Source organism: Nymphaea colorata, chromosome 11, assembly GCF_008831285.2.
Source record: "Nymphaea colorata isolate Beijing-Zhang1983 chromosome 11, ASM883128v2, whole genome shotgun sequence".
In the NCBI taxonomy this organism is placed as follows: domain Eukaryota; kingdom Viridiplantae; phylum Streptophyta; class Magnoliopsida; order Nymphaeales; family Nymphaeaceae; genus Nymphaea; species Nymphaea colorata.
The window spans coordinates 4,192,077-4,218,907 of record NC_045148.1 but is presented as its reverse complement, the minus strand read 5'-3'; the positions used below and the strand labels follow the sequence as shown (position 1 = coordinate 4,218,907).

Here is a 26,831-nt window from a genome sequence, read left to right as displayed (position 1 = left end):
GCTCATGACCTACGGAGCATCTTCCAGATCACAGAAATCCAGAGTTTCTAACGAAGAACATGAAAGATGAAAGTATTTCCTGGGCCCATAAAATTACGAAACTCATAAGTCTGGAACTGTCTGATTTGTTCTTCGCCACGGAGCTGCCTTCAGCATTATTTTACAGCGGGTAGTCTCGCCTGGGCGGTGGCTGATTTGTTCATCCCCGGGAACAGCCTTCGTATCCCATGGACAGGAGGGACAGGGACGTCCAGTGTGCTGCCAGATGGGAGAGAAGACCTTCCTCTCAGTCGGATCCATGGAGATTCATTTCAAAACCTTTGAATCTTGGTCGAGTAAAAAGCTATCTAATTACTGAAAAGAGCTACACCTTGTCAAAATCCAACCTTAGATTCATCATGCATCGTCAAGTATAGGATGTTTACCACTGCTAGCCTGAACATGGTTATCTAAATCAGAGGAAGGTCCATAGCAATCATACTGACGTGACATTCAAGAACAGGAGCATTCTGTTCCAGCTCCATAGATACCAAGCAAACGGCCTCTAAAAGTTGTGTTGCGTGGGGTGTGTGTGTGTTTGCTATGCGCACATGGACATCAAATTGGATTTGATTTAGAATGATGAATCTTCCAATCGATCAGTATCTTGTAAATTCCTAGCCGATCCGGTTAGCCTAACGGTTGAATCGAGTTAACTCATGCTGATCTATTATTGATTAATAGGATACCCATCGTGTGGCCTATGCCAATCATCCCCATCTCTCTCTTAATGGCTGGCCATCACAGATTCTGCAGTCAGTCTTCATGGCAAAATTGAGAAACGATGCTGCTAGCTTAACAAGGAAATGTCTAGATGATTGATTTTCACAGATGACTGGCGAAATTATGCTTCTTTTGAACCTAAACGGAATAGTCAGAAGTTTAGTAGATACCTGCTATTCTCACTCCAAAGCTACAAAAATAAAACAAGCTTGATTGCATTTGAAATGTCTCAATGGTACTGAATATTTAAAGGACCAACCATCTCCATCGATGTCATTCTTTCATGGTTATGTTTCACAAACATCATTTTGCAACTCATTTTCATTTTATTTTTCTGTTTATATATATCTAGATGTGAATTTTTGTTTGGATCTTGTGAAAGAAAACATTTTCATCGTAATCATTATCTTCTTATTTTACATGGTATTAGAGCATGGTCGGGTCTTGCTCGCTGTGCTTGCTTTATTTTCGCATCACATTTCAAGCTTTGTCACATGGGTACTTTGTTTGGGTGAGGTATCTATGTCAACACAGAGGTACGCGTACACCTTTGGACAGGGCCCGGATACGGTCAAACTAGTGTCAATGCAGTCAACGCATCCATTGCGTATCTATCTTTTTTGGACTCGGTCAAAGTTGATAAAGTCCATTTTTGTGTAATAATTAGGTTTTCCTTTAAACCCTCATGTATATGCAATGAAAATGAAGAGTTTTTGATAGACACAAAAGGGTTGTTCAAGTTCTCTATTGTATAACTCCATCTATTCAATAAGATTTTTCAGCAACCGGCAATTTTCTGACAACTTAGTTTTTTTAATTTAGTTTTTTTTAATGGCTACATTGTTTTGTTTGCTTTTATATATATATATATATATATATATATATATATATATAGCCATGTCCCGTATCCAAATTCTTTGAAAATTCTTCAACCCATACCGGTACCAGCACCTGTCCTTTCATTCCAAAAAACGGCTGCATGGGGTATAGGCCTCTTACCTTTATTCACACAAATACGAAGGATATTTATAAAAATATTCAAAAAACAAACCAAACAAGAAAAAAAAAACACAAAAAGGAAGAAAAAAAAAGAAACTGAGTTAGTCTCAGATTTTCTGCATCGGATTCCAAGTCCCATCTGTGTAATGCCATCTTTTAAATGTCCCGTTCCAGAAAAGTTAGCGATAAATAAGAGGTAACTTATGGTGGCCATTCTTTCCTGCCTACCATTCTGTTGAATATATAGCGTTTTGGCACCTTGAGATAAGCCTGTCAAGTGATCCTTGTTATCAACTAGCGTTGCTACCCGGTTCTTCGATCACCATTGTTTGCTCACAAAATGATCTGCATGCCAGTCCTCCCCCAGAACTTCATTCTATTAAAGTTTTGGTTTCTAGAGGTCCAGAACCCATAATCGCCACCCACTATACAAACTTGAAACAACTTCACAGTCTCTGATCATGGTGGCTTTTACTCTCTTAAGGCCTCTCTTATATGCCAAGAGCTAGGCAACATACGCATTCCCCACAATGTTTTTTCTCCATGTCTAGCTACTCCACATGATTCCTACATCCAACCAGTTCTTCACCATTCTCGAGCTACCATCTTCGCATTTAAGGTTGTCAATATACTCTATGCAATAGTTCCACATGCTTCTTTGACATTTTTAACTCCATACTTGCCTGTGTGTTTCCTGTTATTTCTCATACTACTACATGATACCAGTTTTTCTAACATTTGCATAGGTTTGGTTCCTAAATTTCTTTCCACGCCCATTTTAAGGCCTGTATAATGCCTAGAGGGCACCTCATTTGGCCTATACGTCTAGCGATACCATCCTACACTTCTCTAGCAGCCGAACATTTGAAGAAGATGCGGTTCAAATCTTTTATCTTTTTGTGATACGCAACATCTTGATGCAAGTTGCACACCCATTCTTTGAGCTTGTTGATCCAGAGGAAGTCCATTTTCTACTCCTATAGACATGGTCCAGAGGAAGCCTATTCATGTGGGCTATACCAGACTTGACTCTCAAGTCTTCAATCAGCAAGAAGATGTCCATTCCGAAGCAGCATTCACTTGTCAAGCATTCATCCAGGACCAGATAAAACACCCTAGGCCTTGCATGGTTCTAATAGGATCAGGTGGCTGCCAGTACTCACACTTAGAAGCTCAGGGAGTCAATTTCCCCCAACTTTCCAAAGGTTATTGCAAGGCCATTAAGGCAGTGGGTAAAAGAGCATAGAGAAAGGCTAAATCCAGGCCTCGGGCCAAAATGAACATGACAAAGGAAAAGGGTTAAGAAACGTACCGACTCCTTGCACGGGCTTCACATTTTCTATAGTGGAATCAAGAACTGGTGGGACTTGGTCCTCGCTAATGGATTTTAGGTTTGTCATAAGATTTACAATTTGATGAACCACGGAGTTTAGTGCAAATAGTTGGTTACATGAACAAAAGCATGTTATTTCAGATTTATGGATCCTTCATGAGAGGTAATCAAACACGCATTGATGTATATAATCCTCCCCCCAAGAAAGGTCATGCTTTTTAGTTGAATTAAAGAATATATAGAAGAACTAATTAATAACCTTTACATCACATTTGATACCAAAGCAAAGCCACCCATCATATTTCTTACATGATTCAAAATTTGAAAATCCAACAGCAAATCAAACGTCGGACGAGGCATTTGACAGGATGTCAGATGGAGGGAGGAAGGTATCAACAGAGAGGCCGGGCACATTGAAAACAACATCCTCCACCCTCCACCTCTCCTCCAACCTGATCCTGCTGTGCCTCAGGGACCCGTCCCCGAACCGAAATACTTTGGCGACGGACCTGCCGGAGTGAGCCACAAGCACACCATCCACCTCCCTGTAGTCATCCACATTGGTTCCGATCATGGTCTCCCAATAGACGGCACCGGCGGCGCCGGAATCGACCCGGGTCAGGTGGGAGTCTTCCAAGTAGACCAGGAGGCCACTCCTCTGGCTGAAGTAGCCGTAGAGGACGTGCCGGATGACCTCCGCCGGGCCGTCACTCCTCTCGGCCAGCATTCCCCTGTCTGCCGCCACTTTGAGCACAAAGCACTCGTCGTCACCGACCCTCTTCTCGCCGAGGCACTGTGCTTTTGCGAACATGCCGGCCGTACTCCTCGGATCCAGGCCCTGCCCATAAAGAAACTCGTTTCACATTTGAAATGATTGGGGTTCCTCGGTTGATTGCAGAATGATAGGTCTGTGAAAAGCAAAAGCAACGCGTTGGGGCTGCTTTAGGCAAAGGCTGCCTTCCAGGCCATGGTAATGCATTTCTTGTAATTGGTAAAGATCTGATCCTTATATTTTAGTTTTGCAACCTGCCAACCACCTTGAATTTGAAAATTTAACGCAAGGACAAAGTGTGGACCCCTCTCTCTCTCTGTACTCTCTCTCTCTCTCTCTCTCTCTCTCTGTACTCTCTCTCTCTCTCTCTTTCTCTATATATAATTATATATATAGTTACACACACACACTACAAGCAGATTCGATGTTGTTGCCATTTTGTTAGCTGCTTTCATTTTTCATTTCTTTCAAGCAGATCAATTCCTTTGAAATAGGCTTTATCATAACATTAACAGGATAAAAATATAATCTGCGTTTCTTGGCTCTGTGTCATGATTTCATCTGAACCACTTAGGTGGGCCTGTCAGAGTGTGAGAGGTAAACCAACAGCTTTGTTTTGGGCAAAAGAGACACAGATCGTGGTCTTTCATAGCTACTGGAATTCCAGGGTAATACCATGATGGTAGGGGCAAATTAGACAGCAAACAGACTGATTCTATCTGCTCTGCTTCTGACCATACTCTGTAAAAGGGAAGTTCTGAGATTGGAAAGAGGGGGCCATAGCAAACCTGAACGATCCGGCGGAGTGGGCGAGGAGGCCCCTTTGCTGCGTTGGTTCCAAGCCACGGAGTGTGGCGCCAGACCACCCTGCCGTCGCTGCCCGCCACTATCTTGCTGCCGGCGAAGGCCAGCTCCACCGACCACATGTCCGGGCACATCTGCCACAAAACGAAGCACCCGCACTCACCTCCTCCCCTGCTCACGTTGCTCCTCACAGATTTCCCGGCCATTTCCGACTCGCAGATGCTCATCGTCACCGTCCCCACCGCGTACATGCTCTTGCTGCTACCCTGCTGCAGCTTCGTGCATCCGGTCGCGGCCACATACTGGTGTATAATGTAGTGCGCAGAAGAAGTTTCCTGCACAGTATCGTTCAAAGTTTACATAACACAGCCAGATCTCATATTTAGGCCAACAATGAGTACGTTCTTAAAGCCCCGCATTCTTACAATAACATCTAATTTCTAAAAAACGCTGTGGTTCTTTAATAAAGGAAATGTATTTCGAATGACAGACGAATTTTAGTAAAGCAAAGATGCGATTGCCCTTTTAAAGAAACAAGAATGAGGGAACAGAACAGATCAGCGACAGGAAGGCACCCACTAGATCTTTCACAGGTTCGGTAATGAGATAGCGAAAGTAAAGTAAGTCCACAAGACTGCACAGAAGACATAAAGAATTGGTGGTAGAGTACTGAGACAACTTACAAATGGAGTGCCTTTAATGGAGATATGGGGGAGTGGCTCATTCACAAGGGGGACGGGAGCCAGGGGACAGCCTAAAACACCAAGGAGGAGCTTCGGATCCGACCTCGCGCAGCCGTGGACAGAGCTCAGGGAGTTGGCAAGAGACCCCTTCTCTATCTGTGTTCTCACCCATCCTCTGATGATGTCCCAGGAGCTCTCCTTCCTTCCTCTCTCCCCATGATCCTCCGGATAAGGTCCCTCCATTAATGGAGACAGTGTTTCACCATAACCACGCTGGTATCTTCTTCTAGACCTTGGACCCATGACAGATTGATACAACTGCTGGGATTGGGCTTGAACTGGTGTATGAAAGCTTATTTATGGCAAAGCAGAGAGAGAAGGAGAGGGAGAGGGGGAGAGAGAGAGAAAGAGAAGTCTTGAAAGCAAGAGACAATAGGGACGGGCCATCTGCAAAACTGCATAGAAGGGATCTCATAAATACAAAAGTTATGAATAAGAAAAAGGAGGGGCTCCTAAGGCGTGCTGGTTCCAATGGTACTTTTGCTTTATTCCTTTTCCCAAGGGACCCCCATGATTTGTTGGGGCATCCAAAATCTTGAGAATTTTATGTCATCAAAAGAATTGGGCAAAGATGCATCTCAATAATTGGGAATGACCATGATCGCCATACAACCAGTTGTGCCAAGAGGGTACGCCAATGGATTAAAATCTGGATTCTGATCTGGTGGATGGGCCCCATTCATGGGCACTCCTTCAAATCCATAACTATTCCAAGGACAAAATATATATTGGATTATTGTCTTCATTGTCTTAATTTGGACACCTGGCTCTTTACCAAAAGGCCACAGAGAGAGAGATAATGATAGAGAGAGTTTTTTTCCTGACATTCCATCAACTTGCATGTTCCCTCTTGCTGTTGCTCGTTGGTCTATTGAACAACTTCTGCACGCATATGTGCTTTCTGAATTGCCCAACTGCCTGCACTATCTTGGTGGAGCATCCACATCACAGATGGTCAGTAGGAACAGGCAAGAATTAATGCCTAAACAAAGAAATGTTGTTCTTCCAAGCCAAGTTAAGAAGTCATGGTCGGGCCATGTTTCAATTTGCAGAGGAGGAATTTGGCATTGCTAGTCCACTACGTCAAGCTAGAAGCCCTGTCTGTTATGTGCAGCTGTTTCATCTATGTGCATATACACGTGCGCGTGTGTAGAAGAAAAATGGATTTTATTACATGATTGTCATGTCTTAATGTACGTTAATTTCTTGCAGGCCTGAAGTGGTCGAAGTGACTCCCTTTCTTCCCATCTAAGGCTACTTCTAAATTTGGGTGGGGAGTGATACACCTGTCAATTAAAATATTGTGCATTTAAAATTGAAATGACGACTAGTCTTTCACTAGTCCACTAATACGATTAGCTATGCTATGCCCCTTGAGGCAAATACGTTTGAAGGGAATGCCGGTCTATTATATATGGCATGAGTTAGTTGGTTGTTTATCCTTGGAATATGTCTGCACTTAGGTCAAACAGGGCATTTTGAAGCCACTGTAGAACTGGCTTCATTCCATTGGCTCCATTTTTTAACTTAAACTCATGATAACTAGGTCGCTTGGGCTTGTTCTCCAATATTTAAGAGGGCATATGGTCACAAAAAACGTTATATTCTTCAGAACATAGTGTTTCATGAATGTATTCCAAAAAAAGAATACACTCATGGAACACAGAGAGTACCGTATTACAAAGAATGCAGTGTTCTCATTACCAGACACCCTCTAAATGTTCTCTTCTTTTAATGACCGACCTAGCCTGACATGTGAACTCTAAGTATGAAACACTTGGCTTCCTTAACTAAAAGGGTCTCAATCCCCAAATACCTAACTTGGTGGTTGGAGCATCCTGCCGTTGATATGATAAAAAGAATAAAAACAGGCTATGCCCAAATCTGGTTAACACCTGAATTATCTAGTCATTGCTTGAAGGAAGGAAACAAGGAATTGGCATGTAACCGGTGCACGATTTGATTGTTATGTTTACTAAATATGTCGCCTAGGAATGGGATTACAAGAAGCAGAATAATGAAGTCAAGGAAATACCTATATGCTCAAAACCATATTCTTGAATAAGCTTGTGAGGTGGGCCTGTAGGCTTCTATTATTGAAATAGAACATAGACTGTTGTCTGTGCTAGGTTCCACATCTGTCATCATTCATGTGGGTCCTAAATCCGCATAAATCATTGATACTGCACTGGATGTGGGTCGAGGAATCAAACCATGAGAATACAACTGTCCCCTTGGTCTCCCTAGATTACCTCCTGCAGAAGATTGGCGTCTTCTCTATCAAAAGATACTTGCGAATGGAGAACGATGAGTGAAGAACGTCATAGATTAGTGGTGTACATGGACACTGCTTTGTGGTTGTTACAGAAAGATGCTTTGCGGATTGGACGATTGGAAAGTGATTTCGATCACAGGTCATTCTAGTCATTGATGTGAAGTAACCCATACAACTACTCTTTAAGTGCCAAATTAAATGCCTTAACTGAACTGGGATTTTCGCCTTTTTTAAGTGACAATTTATTCCAAATGGTTTGATTGAACAAGCTAGGCTGCCATGAACCTTGACTAAACTAGAACTCTGCCTTCTCAGAGCATTGGAAGTTATGTTGAAGAGGCTAAAGCCCATCCCTGTTTCTCTTATTCCGGGAGTTTAGGACTGCTTCAAAACTTGGGTGGAGAGTGGTATACCCATCAACTAAAGTGCCGAGCATCTACTGTGAAGAGTAGCATTCATGGGAATCGAACTGTGGAACAGACTTTCACCGGCCTCCTAATTCGGCCAGCTATGCTAGCTACACTTTCTCCAAGCACGAAGGTGTTGCTCTTTTGCTCTGGTGTTTGAGGACAGGTGAGGCAAGAAATGAGTTCTTACAGACTTCAACAATCATCTTCCAAACTAGAGTTGCCAACATAAGTATTTTCATGGTATTGGTCTGCTGTCTGATAAAAAGCGTTTTTCATCTTTCTAATTAATAACTTATCAGTAAATATTTTGACATTACTTAATAAAACAAAAAATTCCAGCGTCCTTTCAGTTTGTAGCCAAGCCATTAGAAAGCAGCTCAACAGCAGGGGCTGCATATCAATGGTCTCTTTCCTATGGAACACATCCATGGCGGCCTCTTGAACGTTATTTTGGTGCTTCATAAAGGGGCTTCCACTAGCTGTTTGAGTACTGGACCAAAGTAGTGGAACTGGTCCTCTGGTCTGATATGAGTTCTCCTGATCGGTCCAGTCAAAGACAGATCAGATTTGAAGAAACAAAAAGTGAAAAAGAAATATGTAAGCTTGCAGGCCTACTCTGGTGTCACAAATCCCAAAATATCATCCTGTACTTGCTAGAACCAAGCTTGATATCTGAAAAAGAGGGAGATCATCCCCAAACAAATTCTTTTTAGTTTCTTTCTTTCTTTTTCCTCCTGGAGCTCTGCGTCATGCATGTGCACAAAGGGAAGAAGATGATGTCCTATTATAATAAAGGATATCATTAGGTGAAAAGGAGGATGAGGATCTTTATGAATATTTATGAGTAGTTGGGCGTTCGATGTATTTTTTTTATAACGCTAGCTAATACCAAACGAACTTTTTCCATATATGCTTGAAATTCTATTAATTGGGCATCTTTCTAAAGCATAAATGAGCCCAAAAATGTCATGAAAAGATCACTTAATTAACCCTTTTCTTTGCACCTTTCATCGAAAAAGCTCGTTTTGGAGTAGCATGGGTGTCATTATACATCTGAACAAAGAGCTTCTGCCTACGCCTGTAAAAGTCTTTCTGATCGGAACCAAGTAGACCAAATATAAGTGAGGACACATGTACAAACAAGATCAACTGGGTGCTCCAATTCCAGAAGCTTCTTCCAACAATCGGTGGAATCGCAACTTTGCTCCCCATTCAATTTGTCTGTGATGTGTGATGGAATGGGATTTTGGTTCGACGTGGGTAATATTTTTCCGTGTTTGATGGAATGGAAGAAGTTGATGGGAATAACCCTTGCTAGAGCTCCCTCTCAATGCCCTAACAGGCAGATTTTTAATGTAGAGATTTTTGTCTCACTCCTTGGGGTGGGACAAAAATCTCGGGAACATATTTCCAGAATGGGATGCAATGAGCAACAAATTATCCCTTGTTTGATGGATCCGTCATCAAATTCAAATTTTGAATTTGGATTCCCCATCTCGAGTAAAATACAGGGCTAGCAAACATGCCCTTATGGAATAGAGCGATGTGATGAAGGGTGGCAGACCGCCAGTCCCTTGGTATTCCATAGATTGAGTTCCCTATGTGGACACCACCTAAGTAAAAGTGTTGCATGTACCACCCCAGCACACGCAACACATATGTACCAAAGGGATTTTGGAACATTTTTGTTATTTCCCAGGAAGAAAAAAAAGAAAGAAATACGATACTTTTGGGAGATTTATGTTTCTTATTTTCCATTTAAGGGTGTTTTACTCTTGGCGGACCATGGTCCCTCTGGTCATTTCTCACCTCTGAGACAAAAAATTGTACAAGGGATTCTGGTTTATGGTTTAATTCTCTTGGCTATGGTTCAGCTGGGGGAGAGATAGAGCTTCAAGAAATAGTGAACAGTCTTATCAATAGATAAATGTGCAACTCTCCAAGAATTCGGTTGGCTCATTTCCATCCTTGTAGGAATTGGGTTCCGACTGCATATAACTAGTTTGACAACCCAAGTAGTGGAACTTGCATACACTTCAGTGTGCAGTTGTCAAAATCAGCTATGGATCCGCCTCAGAGCTACAAGGTCCAATCCAAAGCAGACATATGGTAGCACTTTCCCTTTTTGTTTTTTATTTTCATACGTTAGAAATTTCCTTTTATTTTTTTACTCTTAAAATTTTCACTTATAAAGCATGAATTTTAGTTTGAACCCATTCACAACAAAATTGGATCCCGATTTAGTTCAGTCGGTCAATTCTCTGGAGCATCTTCACGATTGTCCCAATTCAAAAACCGTTCTAGGTTGCCTTGTTCTTGATCACCAAAGTTGACCCTAGGTTTATAGGGGAATGAACTCAATTAACAAAGAGGATCTTCCTCTAATTCTAAATATTAAAGACGCAAACAACAAATCAAAGAGTGTTGGAGTACGTCGTCGGGACATGCTACATAAGCTCTCCTCCCTAGGGCATTGACACAACATTCAAAAATGCCTCGCACCACATGAGCAGCCGGACAACTTAAGGCATATAAAAAAGATTTATAAGGACGAAATTAACTTTTTCTGATTTGGATATTCATAACAATGTGTTTGTGTTCTACTTCGGACAAAAAATCTAATTAGGTACTTGTGGTTTCAAATTATTGACACATGTCGTCTATTTTAACTTGTTTTTTATGTGTTCATGTGACACGGCTTTAGTGGTAGGCCGGACAAAGGCACGTTACAATGTATGGGAGTTAAGGATCCGCTTTGACTGTAATCACTGGGCTGTCCGCAGTTCATGTTTTGGGTTGGATTCAACCTCTACTCGTGAACTTTACTCAAACCTTACCACACGAAATATATATCCTCTGCTGTGATTGCATAGTCCAGCAGGAACATAGTTGGCAACTAATATATGTCATCCATGTTTGAATCTTTATGTTGGAATCAGTAACACAAGTGTTTTGTGAGTCTTTTGACAAATAGAACACTTTCTGAGTGTTCCATCAATCTGCTTCAAAAATTAATGCAGATTCATAAACACCTAGTTCTGTGAACCTTACCATAATCTTTGAAGTAGATTAATGAAACACTCTTAAGTGACAGTGTCCCTACTTGTATAACATAGTTTCATTCCCCATTGCAACAAGACTAGTTAGTTTGCTATAGAAGACCCTTTGTTTTTTTTTTTACCTACCAAACCACTACCACCCCACCCCTCTTTTAGTGGACCCTACAAAAACCAACGAATTACCAAGTAGGCCAAAAAATGTTGGTGAAACATGAGCACACGTTGGTAAAGGTTTTTTCAATGTATGTGTAGATTGTTGGTGAAAAAAACATTGATAAAAACTATCACAAACATTCTAGAACCGCACGTCGATGGAGAGACCATCAGCGACGCACTGTAGCATGTATCTAAATATAAATTATTACTGATGTCCAAAGCACCTTGTTAATAAGTTTTTTACCAACACCCATAAGGAGATCAGTAAAACTTTTTATCAACACAATGGTATATGTTGGTAAACATTTTTACCGACAATATAGAAAACATCGGTAAAACTGTTTACTGACACTATATCAGACTTTAGTAATACTTTAACTAACATTTTCTAAACGTCACTATTAATCTTTTTACCGACAATATAGCAAACATCGGTGAAAGTGTTTTATTTTTTTCTAACCAACGTATGACATAATTTTTTTCGAAAATTGAAAATACATATACAAATAATTAACCTGCTTACATGTTTCATGTATCAAATGAAATAAATAAAACAGTTAAATGCACATAAACCAAACAAATATACATAACAAATGTTTGAACTTACATTACAACACAGCTAATTAACTGAAGTTTGAATTTATGAAAACATGAACAAAAATTGCTCCTACGGTAATGTTATTATGGAGGTAGAAATCGTGCAAAGTTTGGCGGTGTCGGCTTGTATACAATGAACAATAAGAAAATATGTTAGGACTATCAGAAATGAAGTTTTAACAAATAGAGCTCATTACATAAAGTTAAATGTTGTGTAACTTACATGCCTAAGCTGTTGTGCTATAAACCGAGTAACTTGCAAAAGAGATTGAAGAAACTGAGACTCAATTGCAAAAAGTTTATCCTTCAATAATGCATTTTCTTCACGTAGGGTACATATGATGCTCAAATTAGGGGACGAACTGGACTGAAAATGACTGACACCAAGCCCCATTATCTGTTCTTTACCATGTCTCCCATATTCCATCATTCGAGACTAACGTCATTACTTTCTGGTATATCTTACATCCCTTCAGACAATGTTTGAAGTTGCTTTTTCAGTTGATCCTATAAAATATGATCACATATTTTATGAAAAATGTAATTATTTGTAGTTGTGATAAAAGAATGTAACTATATGAATGCAACTTACAATCACAACATTGGTTTCAGAGTTTGGGTACTTCAAGTTCTTGCTGGCTCTAGTAACAATGAATAGCTCAACACGTGATGACTGCTCAAACCTTTCTCCAAGCTGTATATTGCATTACAAAATATCAGTTAATACAGATAACATGTACCTCATTCTCCTTAAAACGTGCAAAACTATGTGTGTCAGTTGTATATAAATACTTCGATCTATCATGCGGCTGTGCATTTTTTTCACTGATTTCTCGCAACACGAAAGCACATTCATACATAAAATATTCACATTTTTTTATGTAATGTTGTCTTTAAATTACACCCATTAATATATGAAATATATATATGTCTTTGACTTATCTTCAATAAAATAGTTCGTAATGGACTTACATGATTTTGTGAGGTGTTGTACTTGTTTATGAATTTCACTACTTTGGCATTAATGTGAAGACCTATAGGTTCTATGAATAATTCTTAAACTCATGCCTCCAATTTTTATATAGTTGTATATATTTATGCATAACTCACTTCTATAGAGGTGTTGTGTCTTCTTGTGGGAATTCATATTTTTTCTGTTTCTATATGTTAAAGTAGATGTTAATATAATATTTCAAAATACACAATTTTTATGAAAATATTACATACCAATACACACAACCATGTATCTCTCTTGAATGAAGATAGAAGCTCAAAAAGATTATGATACAACAATGGTGTGTCAACAGGATTGTGCGTCTGTGTACTAAGGTAAGTCGTCAAATATTGTGCCTCTCTTTCAATAGGTTGGCTCAACGAGTATATTGTTATCTTGTCCTTTAAACCATTTCTTAAGTTGATGTAGCGAAGGACCCATTTGATTGCCCGGGTAAAAAGGGGGAAACGGTTGAAATGTGTACGGGCGAGTGAAATTTCACCCGCCCGTCCCACGACGTATCAAACATCGTAAAAGTTTTTCCTTTTTTGAGTGGGTGAAATTTCACCCACTCCACTTTTTCCTTCCCTCATTTCTTTCACTTGTCTCCTCTCCAGTCGACGGCAACCCTCGACAGCAACCCTTCCTCCCTCGCATTCGAGCCTTCTCACCATCGCCGCTCTCACGATCCAGGCTCCGCTTTGCCCTCCAACACTCCCATCTGCCCTCCTTCCCATTTAAAGCCCATCTTCCCCTCTGCCCTCCAACTCTCCCATCTGCCCTCCTTCCCATTTAAAGCCCATCTTCCCCTCTGCCCTCCAACGTTTGTGCCTTGTCTCCCGGCCGAGCTAACTTTAATCTCATGCCTTTTCTGTTAATTTCTTGTATTTTTGGAATTTTGATTCGTGTTGTTTTTTGTTTTGGCATTTTTCTATACAACAACAGGGAGCAATAACGGTAATGCTTATATTCCTATCTGTTTCCATTGATCACTTGTTCGGTAAATTTGAATGGGCTGAAGTCATCTACTCAATTGTTTATCCATGATTCGACTCTCTCTTCCTGTGAAAACCAGATTCAGCCGCTACCCACATATAATTTGACAAAATCGACAGATCTGCTATTGATACTGATTCAGCTTTCTGTTTTAAATTTTAAATTCAAAGAAAGGCGAGGTAAATATTTTGGCTTTTACTTCTACTGGAGAGGTTCCTATTCGGTACTTCCAATGATTGTTATTCTGTATATTCAGAATTGCTATTAAACATTAGTGTGACAAGGTTCTGGCTTCGATTTTTCAGGTTGAGGATACTTACTACTTTTGGATTTTTCCTCTGGTTGTTACTGACATGAATTTGGAATAAATCTTGCTGGTGGTTTAAGTATATGGTCTGTGGCTGCTGATGGATTTTTCCTCTCGTTGTTACTGACATGAATTTGTAAGAACTATGAAATAATCTTCTTCTGTGGCATTTAAATCTTTCCTATCATCAGAGGTTGCAGAACCAGCTCCCCCCTGCTCTAGAGAAAGATTCAAGAGTTTCTACTAACAGAGGTGTGTCTTAACAGCTAGCTACTATACTATCTGCTGAAGAATCTGAACTTCACATCTATCAGTTATATTGGTTGTCCTTGCTGAATTTTGCGAAGCTTTGCTCTAATGCGTAATCATTTTTCCCTTTGATATGATTGTGGTGTTAGATGCTGTTCTTGCAAAGGTTGAAAGTGAGAAGAAACTGTCCCTGATCAAAGCATGGGAAGAGAATGAAAAGGCAAAAGCTGAGAACAAGTATGGTGCTGTCCTTTCAAATAGTTGAACACTTGATGTATCTTTCGGGCAGTGTCAATGAATTACTAAACAGCAGATGCCATGTGAACGGCTAGAAAGTGTTTTAAGTGCATAAGAAGAGTCGACAAGATTTGAGATGCCGTGTAACTAAAATTTGTTTTGCCTTTATGTGGTTCATGAATTTTATGATTGTGAAAGATCAATGATCTATTCTTGAAGTTTCAATTGCTTTTATCTCCTATGTGTAATTTATATGTGCATACCCTAATTTATCTAATTCACTATTCATACGGATTCCGCATGAATTGTAACTCAGTTTTGCAAATCATTTTTCTAAAAAGTCTCTTCATTTTTCTACCTTGTGCATCAAACATAGTTAATGATAAATTTACTACGTTAAATTTCACCCGACAATTAAATGGGCCCTAAGGCTTGAGTGATCCTACTTGTATTCTTACTTGAAGGGTCTACAAATAAATCAAATAAGGTTCACCACTCATGCCACTGATTGAATGTAGGCTTTAATGAATGCAAACGTACATGCGATACATAGATTTAAATCTCTCGCAGCATGCATGCCTATTAGCATCCAATCCACACGCTTAAGCCAATAGGACAGGCCTCGGCAATGGGGTAATCAACTCGGGGCTGTGTTCGCTGCACGTAGGCGCTTTGGAAGAGTCCTCAGCAAGGCTGATACCCGAATACGCCCCCCGCTCGATAGGGTGAAACAGAGATTGTATCAGTTGGGGCCTCGTCTGGCAACTCGTCGCAGAAAGCAGCCGTGTAGGATAGGGACCACCTCCAAAGGCTCAACACCTCACAAGACAAGGGCATGCCTACCGAATGTCTGTAGCTCACAGCCGTACATGGCAGCCGGTCTTCTCCGGTCCAAGCAGATGGCGCCAGTACGCGGACAATCTAATGAGAATCGCAAAGGATAATTACAGAAAGGGATTGTGCTGAGTAGAGTCACTTCACCAGAGCGAGGAGAGTCTCGACTCAGGTGAGAACAGGAAGCCCAGGATTTGGCGACAACCGGACCTTCGCCGGACACTGCGCTGGTATGAAGTCAGCTGCAGACGCAAAGAAATAGACCGAATGGAACCAGTTCTGCTATAGAGCTCGCCATGGATTCGCCTAGCCTAGAGGCTGCCAGTGACAAAAAGGGAAGCAGAGAAGGAGGTGTGTTGCGGCTCTGCCGGACTGAAGGAGATCCATGTGCTGTTTACTGATGTCGGGAAGGATGGGCACCTGAGCCCTCACAAGACAGTGAGTCGGCGAGGAGCGCTGGAGATGAGGACAAGTGACTTCAGTTCAGGCATGCATCTTGGGAGAACGTCCTGAGTTCGAATACTGAGACCGTTATATGAATGTGTTTTTAAAGAAGTTGGCCTAAACCTAGGCTATGGGACTAGGTTTTATAAGTAGTAGGTTCTAATACCAGAATGAGATAAGTCTTAGAAAATTGAGCTAGGTTTGGACTCCATGCCTACATGGCCTAGGTTTTTAAAGTTATTTATATAAGTTGATTTCTGAAATATTTTGGAAAAATATGTTTTCAAATAGTTCTTGTGTGAAGACCAGGATAGATTCAGGTTTTCACATGCATGCACTGATGCTCACAAGGTATGCTACTAGGCTGGCCTAGTTTGGTTTCAGATTGAGGGTGCATCTGGGTGTAAGGTGGCTAAGTGCATTTTAAAACGTAGGTGCAATGCATGATTAGAAAAAAAAAACATAAAAGAAAACTATATTCTATACACTTAAATTAAGTAAACTACATAAGCAAAAACATGAAATTAAAAAAAAAAAGACAAGGGAGAGATGGGCATATCAAAGCCCTATTTCTACCCTAAAGACATTAAAATAAATCTAAAATAGAAAATATGCATGCTAAAGTACAACATTATTAAAGCAACTAAAAAAAAAAACTAAACTGAACATGCTAAAACAAGAAGAAAACCAAACCAAACATGGTTAAAAAGCAAAAAACTAAAGTAAACCTGCATAAAGAACTAAATTGCAAATAAAAAAAAAGAGGGGGAAAAAATTACTTGAAATTGGCGCCTGGCAGAGCCCACTCCCACAACCACCACAAGCCTGAACCAAGACTTAGATTAAGACTCGTACAAATTTAACTTGTCGAGCTAGACCCTTTTTTACTAGCCGGTTGGAATTTTACCAACTTTTTGGGCTTCTCAATGAATAGCTCGAAGTGAGTGTAGTGAGAATGGGTGGAGGGGAGGGGTGGGGTGAACCCCTATTTATAGTAGCTTGTGAGTGGAGATTTTTCTCTCATTATCAATATGAGACTAAACTTTTCTCCTCTCTCAAAAGCACAAACCATAGGTTAAAAATATATTTCAATTGAATATTGTTCACTATGATCTCATCTAGACTCCGAATTTGATTATGTGGGAAGCTACACGTGCATTGATTCTTAATAAAGTATTTGAAATGACATTGAGCGTGGAGGACTAATTACTTGAGAATATGATGAGGAGAAAACACACTTTAAAAACCTTATTCTAAATTTAAAAAAAATGTTCATTTTGGCTACATATTGGTATCGATTTTGATTATGTTTATGCCATAGTGCTCAACAAAGAATTCTGCACATTTAAAGTGCTTACTGCGGATTGACATTGAGTGTCATGTGAGAAGATCATGATACATTTTTGGGATATAACATGCATTAGGCTCACTTGTGGATCCTGGATCTAGGTTTGATGCTGGGACCCCAATCCAAGTCTAGTATCCAAGGAAAATTCTAGAGGATGGATCCAGATATGGAATTAGAATTTTGATTATGATTTGATATCTAGGATCTGAAATGAGAATAATGAATCTAGAACTATAAAGATAGATCAAATATGAGATTTGGATGTAAGATCTAGATTTGGATATATGATCTGGATCAAAAATATGAAATAGAGTTCAGAAATAGCATGGACCTGGACCTAGCCTGAGCTGGGATAGGTGAGTTCAAGCTACATGGCAAGGACTGGACCTGGGTCTAGGTGTTGTCTTTGAAAAAATCAGTTTTAAGAAAAATGGGGTAGGTTGAGCATAGGCTCAGGCCGACCAGATCTATGAAATTTATATGAGAAGATAACTTAGGCCCATGTGGCTCCTATGTTAGGTTTTATGAAAAATAAGTGCATAGTAGCAAATGACCAAAATATATCCTTGTGTGTGATTTTGGGTTGAAATGAGTTCAAATGAAGGGATGAGCTTGAACTGAAGTTCTAGGTATCAATGAAAATCATAAATCAAGTTATATGTGACATATACGCTATGCTTAGGTAGAACAATATGGCTAAAAATGAGTATTTTGCCCTTATGAGTATTTCTGAAATTCTAGATGAATTTTCTCGATCTGTCAGCTTGCTGAAAAAATTTCTCTCGAATTGCTCTAAAAATAAAAAACAAATTTATATCAAACCATATGTGGTACCTTTATAAGTGGAAATCAAAGAAGGACATAAATTTTTATTAGAATTTTTACAGGTAGAGTCGAGGGTACTTGAAAAAGCTGCTCACCTACAAGGACATGCTAAGACGTAGAAATTTGCTTAATTTTACAAATTGAGCATGACGGCAGTTAGCAAAGTGTAGGAAGCACTAGAATGAGTTCCACAACCTTTGGAACTAAATTGAACTCAATCTACAAGGAATTAAATCGAACCGAATTAAAGGGAGTATTGATTTACTCATAGGAACCACTAAAGCGAAAAATTACGGGCTTTCTCATAATATCAACCCAAAAATGCTTCGAATGCCCACCAAAAAACCTCATATCCCTAGAAAAACACACCGATCTCTCCATAAATAAAAAGAAATATAACAAAAGACCCAAAGCACATGACCTAACCTTAGTAGAAACTGGCATTCCAAGACGAGGATAGAAGCTCAGGGTCTACATTTGTTATGTCGAGTACTGAAATGCTGATCTAGGTTGAAGAGGAAGCTCATCAAAGAACACGAAGAAGTAAAAATCAAACGAAGATGAAACAGGGAGACCCTAATGAAGCAGCAGCAATGATGATGAGCAGAATGCAAAAATGGAAATGCAGAGAACTACGAGTGGAGAAAATGACTGTGAATGGAGGGCCTGATTGCTGGCCGGCCAACACAACAATGGCACTTGGAGTGACCAGAAATGCTGAAGTACGGACTTTCTTGGCTGGAGTTTTGCAGTATAGTGAATTTTGGGAAATCCGTGGGAGATGGAGGACCACAGGTTTTATAAGGGTTATTGCCTAACAAAACTCAAAACCAAAGGAGTAACCTATAACGCAGTTCAGCACTTCGTGTTAGGGAAACCCAAACTAACCACCACACACGTTAACTATGCATTACCAAAAATTGAAATTCTTGTACTGATAGCATGACAGCAGGCTCATGGCGGGCTTAAACCCAGTAAGTCAACAAAATCATGATTTGAACCTAGGTCAGCCGGCTTTGGTGGGTTCAGACCTAAAAGGTTAACTGGCTTATGGAACTAGGTTTAAACCTAGTAGGTTAGTAGGATCATGAGACTAGGTTTAGCGTACTCAGAGCGAGCCCCACCTATATTGAGCACTTAGCAAAATATGACGACTTTTTGAGAAATGACTTTTCTACATTGAGAACTTGTAAAATATTAAATTAATGACCATTTTGCATCTATCATAAACTTGGCGGTTTTGGATGGGGAGACCAAGGGGAGTTCCATCTCCATATAGAGCCTGGTTCAAGTCCTTGGAAATTAAACTTGCTTTGCCTTGAAATCACTTTTCTAATGGTTCTAACAAATTGTAAAAGCCATTGATTTGACTGAAGAATTTTAGAAATTTGAAAAAATTAGATTTTCAGAGGGTTTCAGAAGGGATTTCACTAATGAAGCCAAGCGGAATAAAATTGGGACTAACCGACTATGAATTTTTCATAGAAAAATATAAACTTAATGAGATTCCGACTAAAACAATTTTGAAATACACTTAAGAGTGAAGTGAAGTGACTAGAATGAAGCAATAAAATTTGGGGATTGTGAGCTTGTGGCAAGCTAATATTAAGCTAAATGGAGTATGATGAACTTGACCTAAGATTGGTAGGGCTTGCATGTCATACTCTGTTGAGTTAGAAGTGATGCAAAACATTTGCCAAGTGAAGTGAAGTGATCCGAGATGAAAAATAAATTTGATTGAACTAGATCTAGGTGACTTAAACTCTGAGTGGGCTAAGAGATTTATTATTAAGATTTTATGGCAAGCTTGGTCTAAGCTAAGGATGCAAAATTGAGAACAAAAATGTACCATTCCTAAGAAAATGGGTTGTATCGAGCAAAATTGGGCTAGGTTAAACTAAAATAAGCCAAGTTGAAAACTGGAAAGTTTGAAATCACACTTTCTCTAGCCAAAATGAGCTTAAAATAATACCAATTAAGGTTGAATGCCCCTAATTGATAGCCTCTCATGTTTCCTAAGGCTTTGACTACAATGGCGGGTAAACTGGTAAAAATATGTAGGTTTAGACTAACTGAAATGTTACTGGGTCTACGGTCATTAAAATCTAAATTGGAGAAGGATGGGACGAACTAGGCCAATTTGAGTCAAAGAGTTGTAAAATGAATAAAAATGGGTCTAAATGGTCATGAAATAGTTAAAAAAACATCCTGCTTGTCTCTCCATTATTTTGCTTTGTGTTTTCTCTATCGTTTTGTATCTACTTTCACCACATTGTTGTTATTTTTGCAGGAAGACAACGAGGGTAGGAGGACATCCCTCACGCTGAGGATCTTTTCCAGGCACTCAAACGTGTTGTTGACTTGTCCCAAGCATCTAGGTCTCCTTCTTCTGTCTCCTCATCCTTTGAAGTGACTGGACTGCAGGAACAACTCCAAGCTGATAGAAAACATGTGAGAAGTTTCGATCCTTACATAAGTGTTTTCTCCTTTTTTATGTTTCATGAATTTAGAGCGAGTCTAGCATTTTTTTATTCCTTCCTACTTTTCTCAGCATAGTTATCTCTGATTTTTCATCAATTTATGATAGATTAGGATTTGTTTTAACAAGTTTATAGCTTGTGTGACTTGGAGAAGGGTGGGCCTAGGTGCTTGTTATCTAGCGACTAATTCTCAAATGCAACATGCAGTTTTTTTTTGCTTCCATTCATTTTAGGTGATGTTTTAATTAATCATAGGTCCACATAGGTTTCTGCTCATTCATCTGGCTTATTTTAATCAGTGTATGATCTTTTTCTTGTGTTTTTTTTAATTTCAGATGCTAGGAATCATTTTTGGCACCTTAGCAGTGTAGGAACTGATTTTTTTGTTGCCTCAGGTTTTCTTCACTAATGTTGCCCATGACTAGTTTAGTCTCCCTTGATTCTTGTTCATTGTTAGCAACACTTTGGCTAGTTCTTGTGCATTTCATCATTGTGCTAGAGTTGAAGAGGAAGTTTCCTATTTATTGCATGAGTTATTGTTGTCAATTTATTTTGTCTTCTGGTTTGGTCAAATTGAGTGATCATTTTGTTGATTGTTTGTTTAATTGGTGTCTGTTATTCGGGTGAGCTTACTGTTACTATAGGTGGTTTTCTTTTAGTTTAGTCAGATTTTAACCAAGGCTTTTGGGTTTAATTCTATTCTAGGGCCGTCATTAGGAGGGCAAGTCAGGAAAAAGAGCATATGGTTAGGGTCTTTTGTGTTATTGCTGACGGTTTCCAAATGTTTGAAATCGGATTTCAAAGGTCAAGGTATCATCCCTTCTGAAGGTGTCATATCAGAAATTTGTTGAAGATGAAGACTTTTCGTAGTGTTGATTGTAGAGCCCAATCGAGAATCCAGGTGATCATTTATAGGAAATGTGGTTATTGATAGAAAGTCCAATTTTGTGGACGACAGAGAAGCCACCTACAATTTTGAAGCGATATTTTTGCAAAGTCATTATTATTAGACATCGAAGTGAATCAATTATTTCCTGCAAAAGCCTACCATCAAAATAGAGCAACTCTTCATATCTCTGAAAATCTATGGTTGCTCAGACTGCCCGGCCACAGCCATCCAATCAGTGTCTCCATCCAATCAGGATGATCGAATGGTTCTCATGAGCCGTCCATGGACAACATGAACTTTGGAATCAAGGTCCTCTCTCTCATATATATATATATATATATATATATATATATATATATATATATATATATATATATATATATATCAGCCTTTTTTATTCATCTGCTCTATTTTGCTGCTTATTTCCCTTTCCTTCTCCTTTACTCTCTTTCTTTAGAATATAAATTCCTTAATTGACAGGACATATATATATATATATATATATATATATATATATATGCATCAGACCTTTTTTATTCATCAGCTCTATTAGGTGATTATTTGCCTTTCCTTCTCCTTTACTCTCTTTCTTTAGAATATAAATTCCGCAATTGACCGGAAGCTGCTCGATCTTATGCAAGTTCTGTGTGGACACTCGTGGGCTATTGGTCCTTGGGCGTGTTGCTCAATTACATGCCAAAACCTGGACCTGCGTGCATTATTGCCTCAAGTTCTGGGATAGCATCATTTTTTGTACCAGAGACCTATATATATATATATATATATATTATATCGAGAGAGAGAGAACGCGGTATTTTCAGTTTTACTACATGCATGATGAGTGAAAGGCTTATCAACGTTACAAATATTTTATTTACATTACGTAACCTTATTGGGAAAGCTTTAGGATTAGCTTCATCGTGGCACTCTAGAGAGACGGAGCGAAAGAAAGAGGAAGCCCAATATATAATCCAGGTCCGGAGGGGGGGAGGAGAGAGAGAGAGAGATTAACCTACTTCCGAAAAATTGGCGGCTGAGAGCTTCGACGTAGAGGAGGCAGACAGACAGTGCATACTGATACTGGTAAGGAGTAAGGTTGGACCAAGTACTTCCAATGGTTATGCTATTTATGTGATGAAGGAGTGCTTATTCTTTATAGCTTAATTATCCTCATCTTCTAGATCATCTAAAAGTACATAATTAATCGATTCAAAACGGACGCTAATTAAGAATCCTGTGGGCGTCCTAAACCCACATTCGCCACACACACACACACACATCAATATATATATATATATATATATATATATATATATATAGATATATATATATAGATATATATATATATATTGTTTCAGATTACAGCAAATAAATCAAAACCCACATTTGCACAAAAGACAACAGGGAAAGAGGTTGATTACTGGGTCATGAAGCCAGCTCAAAGCTACATATTCCTAACTAGGGTGGTTCATTCCTATAAGATTTTAACTTTAAAATGCTGTACTGGCTAAAATTCATATTCACCAAATGCCTTTAATTTGTACACATTCATTTATGATCATAGGATTCAGTCTGCAAACCATATGTAAATGAATAAATATTTGAAAACCAATCCGGATTCGTCTTTTGATCTAGGAAGTAGGATGTTGCAAGGTGAGAAAAAATCTCCTAACAGTGGGTTAGTACTAGTGTACTACGACTGACGTTGGTGGTGGTAAGAAGAGTGTGACTATAGAAATAAGATTTTTTGTTCAATATTCTAAATGTTTATATATAGCATACAAAATATCTAATTAGCATAACTTCCCTATAGTGTTTTTCTATATAAAAGAAAAGGACACGAAACGAAACAGATCAGTTCATAATAAATAGTTACCAACTCTCCCAAAATAGCGTTGTACATGAGAATCTCTTTGAACTTAAGAGTGGTAAGAGCATACCAGGCTTTAGAGAGCAATATGCCGAATAAGTTGCTCTCTGACTTTAACAGATATTCTAATGTATTGTTGGGTGTAGTAAAACCTTTTTACCTCGGGAGCATTCTTGGACATATATAGAACAGATGCTAACAAAATGGAAGGAAGATGAAGCACGACCAAGTGAGGTTATCCCGCCCACCGCCAGACCCTAGGCAATGAGCCACCGATAGACCACTGTCAGCAGCAATTGGCAAGCACCGGGGCTGGAAAACAAGAACACCTGCCCCACGTTCTATAGGGGGTTCAGTACGTACCTGGCCGAGGAACTCGGCTGTCAGCACTAGGGACCGAGAGAAAACCAGTAGCCCTAGGCTACTTGTCGGCCAATGCAGCACGGTGGAAGGTAGAGCTCGGCCCGCCTGGCCGATGGAAGGGAAGGCAGTGCGCGTCGGCCCGCCTGGCTGATGAGGACGACTGTTGCCGGGAGGCTTCGACCCACCTGGTCGAGAGCTGCCGCAAGTGGTTGGCCCGCCTGGCCGAGGGACGACTGCTCACGGCGAGGGATGCCGACCCGCCTGGTCAGTGATGGCAAGATGGCACTGGCATCGCGCCAGGGAGACACGGACTGGTCTAGGGGAGGATGGCTAGCTACGGCTTCAAGATTGGGAAGCTAGGTAGCACGAGGAAGTGAACTCGGTGTAAGGGATGAGAGGGAAGAGGGCAAGATGGCTGGACGTACCTGGCCTTCTTACTCTCGATGGCCTAACGGTTGAGTAGGGTTAGGTATTAGGGTAGGCTAGAGGGGTTCACGAGCACCGAGGTGAGTAAGGGAAGAGGGCTAGGTTGACTAGGCCCAATCGGGTGAGCTAGGTGCGGACTGAGTTGACTGGGCTCGGGTCCAAATTAGGTGAGCTAGGTCTAGGCCACGGGTCAAGGACTTGGTTAAGGAGGTTAAGTGAGAGTTAAGGCTGAGCTAGGGTTACGAGGGTGATTAAGGAGAGGGTTAATGGCTAAGGGTAGGTTTTGAGAGGATTAAGTGAGGGAGTTAAGAGTGAGGAGGGATTACGAAGAGAGGGGGTGGTGGGAGGTGAGTTAACACTTACCTTGAATGCGCCTAGGGGACTTGAAGGGTGTGGGCCCTCAAATGGTGACACGTGGCGACGGGAACGGTGAGGATGGAGGGCTTGAGGATCGGGTGCCTCGGGTTGTGATGCGAGGGACCCCAAGGGATGCGCAGGAGAGTTAATGCTCTCCGGGTGAAGCGATTAGGCTTAATTGCGTCCGCCAATTGTCTAATCTACCCTTCTCGACTATGGGTCCGCCTCTTAATGGGATTAATTGCACAAGGGCAGTTTGGAAACTGGCCTCGGCTCACGATGGGTCGCCGAAGAAAGAGTAGTGGCAGGAATTCCGGCCACTGTCCATGTGATTCCGACTCTTCTGTCTTTGCCGCTGTCTGTGATCGGAATTGGACACGGCTTAGCCCAATGCTGCAATCTCGTCAGGGTGATCCTTGCTAGGCTGCTGGAGTTCACGCAGCTCCTCTCCACACCCGATGCTGCCCTCGGATTGGATTGAGGACTACGGCCACACCGAGTGAGTTCTCGGCTTTGTTCCGCATAGAGAGCACTACAATCTTCACCGCCTGCCTATCGGCGAGGACCGTGCACCTCTCGGTTTCATTTCCACACAAGAACTAACTAAGCCAGGCTTAGCTCAACTTTTTCAGCCACACTCTCCTTGGATTATACAAGGGGAATGTCACCTACTAGAGCCGAAGCTAGCTGACTTGCTTAGACCGAACGCCAGCCCACCTTTCCGGCTATTTCCTTCCCGATGTGCTCAGGGAGAAGACAGCCTACTAGAGCGGACTGATGCAAGGTCTATCTACGGTGAGAAATAGGGTAGAACCGAGAAGAGTTTCGGCACCTACCTGACTTTTCACTGCTGGAATGTTGTCGCCTATGGTACTAACCAACCGGAACCACAAGTTGGTCTCCTCACAGGCCTTCCCAAGTTCTCCATCGGCCTCAAGATGTCCTCCGTGATTGAAGACAAATGCACCGAGGGGAAATGATTTGGTGTCGGGGTATTTGCACGTAGGGATGGTCGGCAATGGTGGTTTTCCAGCAACCACCACAGTCACGAACTACCTTTCTTCACTCCGGCCAGAGCCATGGGCGGGAGAGCTTCGGTACACCATCGTTTTCCGGCGGGGGATTACACACCATGCGGGTGGGGAAGAGAGAGAACCTCAAACAACTTTTATTTCATTAAGATAACAGGAGATAACTGAAAATGGCTTACAACTGAATATATATAGTTTTAGGGCGTCTCAGGTTCTAAACCCTAACCGAGATGGTACAATGATTCAAACAATTTACTTGACTCAACTTGAAAAGCAAACACACTTAAAGTACTATCCGAACGGAGACGGACTTGGAAAAGTCTCGACGCTAATGGGACTCGATCCTAAACTATCTCGGAGGACTTCGGTTGGACTCGACCTGGGCTTGGTTCTACTTGGCTCACTAGGGTCCGGTCTTCTACTGCTCAAGCTCTGCCCTTGATGCCAAACTGCTCTGCTCGCCTAACCTCGCCGCTAGCCGTTGTTGCCACTGCCTCCAACTGTTGCGCCCGGCTCTTACTGTTGTCGTTGTCTGTCTCTGCCTGGGCACCCGGCCGCGCTAACGCTGCTGCCTGCTACCTCTCGACCACCCTAGCCGAGACTATCAGCCTTCTTGCCTGTGCGCCTGGCCGACGATGCGCGGCCAGCGTTGTTGCCGCTCACTCGGCCTTCAGCCTGCTGCCTTCGATCGGGTGGCGCAGTCTTGGCCTGGCTGCTCTCAGTCATAGCTAAGGGTTTTGGCCTGCTTGGGGAAGGTCCACAACAAATTCTTGGCTGAGACTGTTAACCTCATTGCCCACCTTCCTGCCTGGTGATGCTCGGCCAGCATTGTTGCTGCCCGCTCGGCCTTCGGCCGAGTGGCGCGGCCATGGCCTGGCTGCTCTCGGCCATAGCCGAGGGTTTTGGCCTGCTTGGGGGAAGGTCCGCAACAAATCCACCCTCCTTACATGGAGCTTGACCCCAAGCTCCTTTCTTAGGAAACCCATAGGTGATTTGTTCGAATTCTTCCCATGAAGTTCCACGGTCGGAGCCTTCCCATTCGTGCCTAAGTCTTCCTTCCCTTTGAACTTGACGGTGCTTTAAAATGCAATAGGGAAGGGGTAGATGGTCTGGCACTTGCTCCACATGCTCGGTTGCTTCTCCATAGTGAGGCTTTAGACGTGCCTCTTCCACGGGCTGTGTCGTGACTCTTTCTTCCCACTGCTTGGGATTTACAACCGTGAAGTTAGCCAACTGCTCGTTTAACCTTGAGAGTACGTCAGCCGCATTGT

General features: G+C 41.1%; 1 protein-coding gene and 1 long non-coding RNA gene across 2 annotated transcripts; one reads left to right on the top strand and one right to left on the bottom strand.

The window, feature by feature from the left end:
- Positions 1 to 3,309: 3,309 nt before the first annotated feature.
- LOC116263944 (uncharacterized) lies at positions 3,310 to 5,831 on the bottom strand. The gene is made up of 3 exons (XM_031643780.2): positions 5,354 to 5,831; positions 4,655 to 5,005; positions 3,310 to 3,932 (listed from the first exon to the last, which is right to left on the bottom strand). Exons 1-3 carry the CDS (start codon positions 5,654 to 5,656, stop codon positions 3,435 to 3,437), a joined length of 1,152 nt encoding a protein of 383 aa, XP_031499640.1. The 5' UTR covers positions 5,657 to 5,831; the 3' UTR covers positions 3,310 to 3,434.
- A 7,655-nt stretch (positions 5,832 to 13,486) lies between these two features.
- Positions 13,487 to 14,927, top strand: LOC126410543 (uncharacterized). Its single transcript, XR_007574724.1, has 2 exons — positions 13,487 to 14,459; positions 14,606 to 14,927. It is a non-coding gene; the product is annotated as an uncharacterized LOC126410543 (long non-coding RNA).
- Positions 14,928 to 26,831: the final 11,904 nt, after the last annotated feature.

Excerpts from the sequence above, each read along its gene's own strand:
- LOC116263944 (XM_031643780.2), bottom strand. The coding sequence starts at position 5,656 with ATGGGTCCAAGGTCTAGAAGAAGATACCAGCGTGGTTATGGTGAAACA. Across the intron at positions 5,006-5,353 it reads CCATTAAAGGCACTCCATTT|GAAACTTCTTCTGCGCACTA; the intron begins GTAAGTTGTCTC and ends GATACTGTGCAG. Across the intron at positions 3,933-4,654 it reads CACTCCGCCGGATCGTTCAG|GGCCTGGATCCGAGGAGTAC; the intron begins GTTTGCTATGGC and ends CTTTATGGGCAG.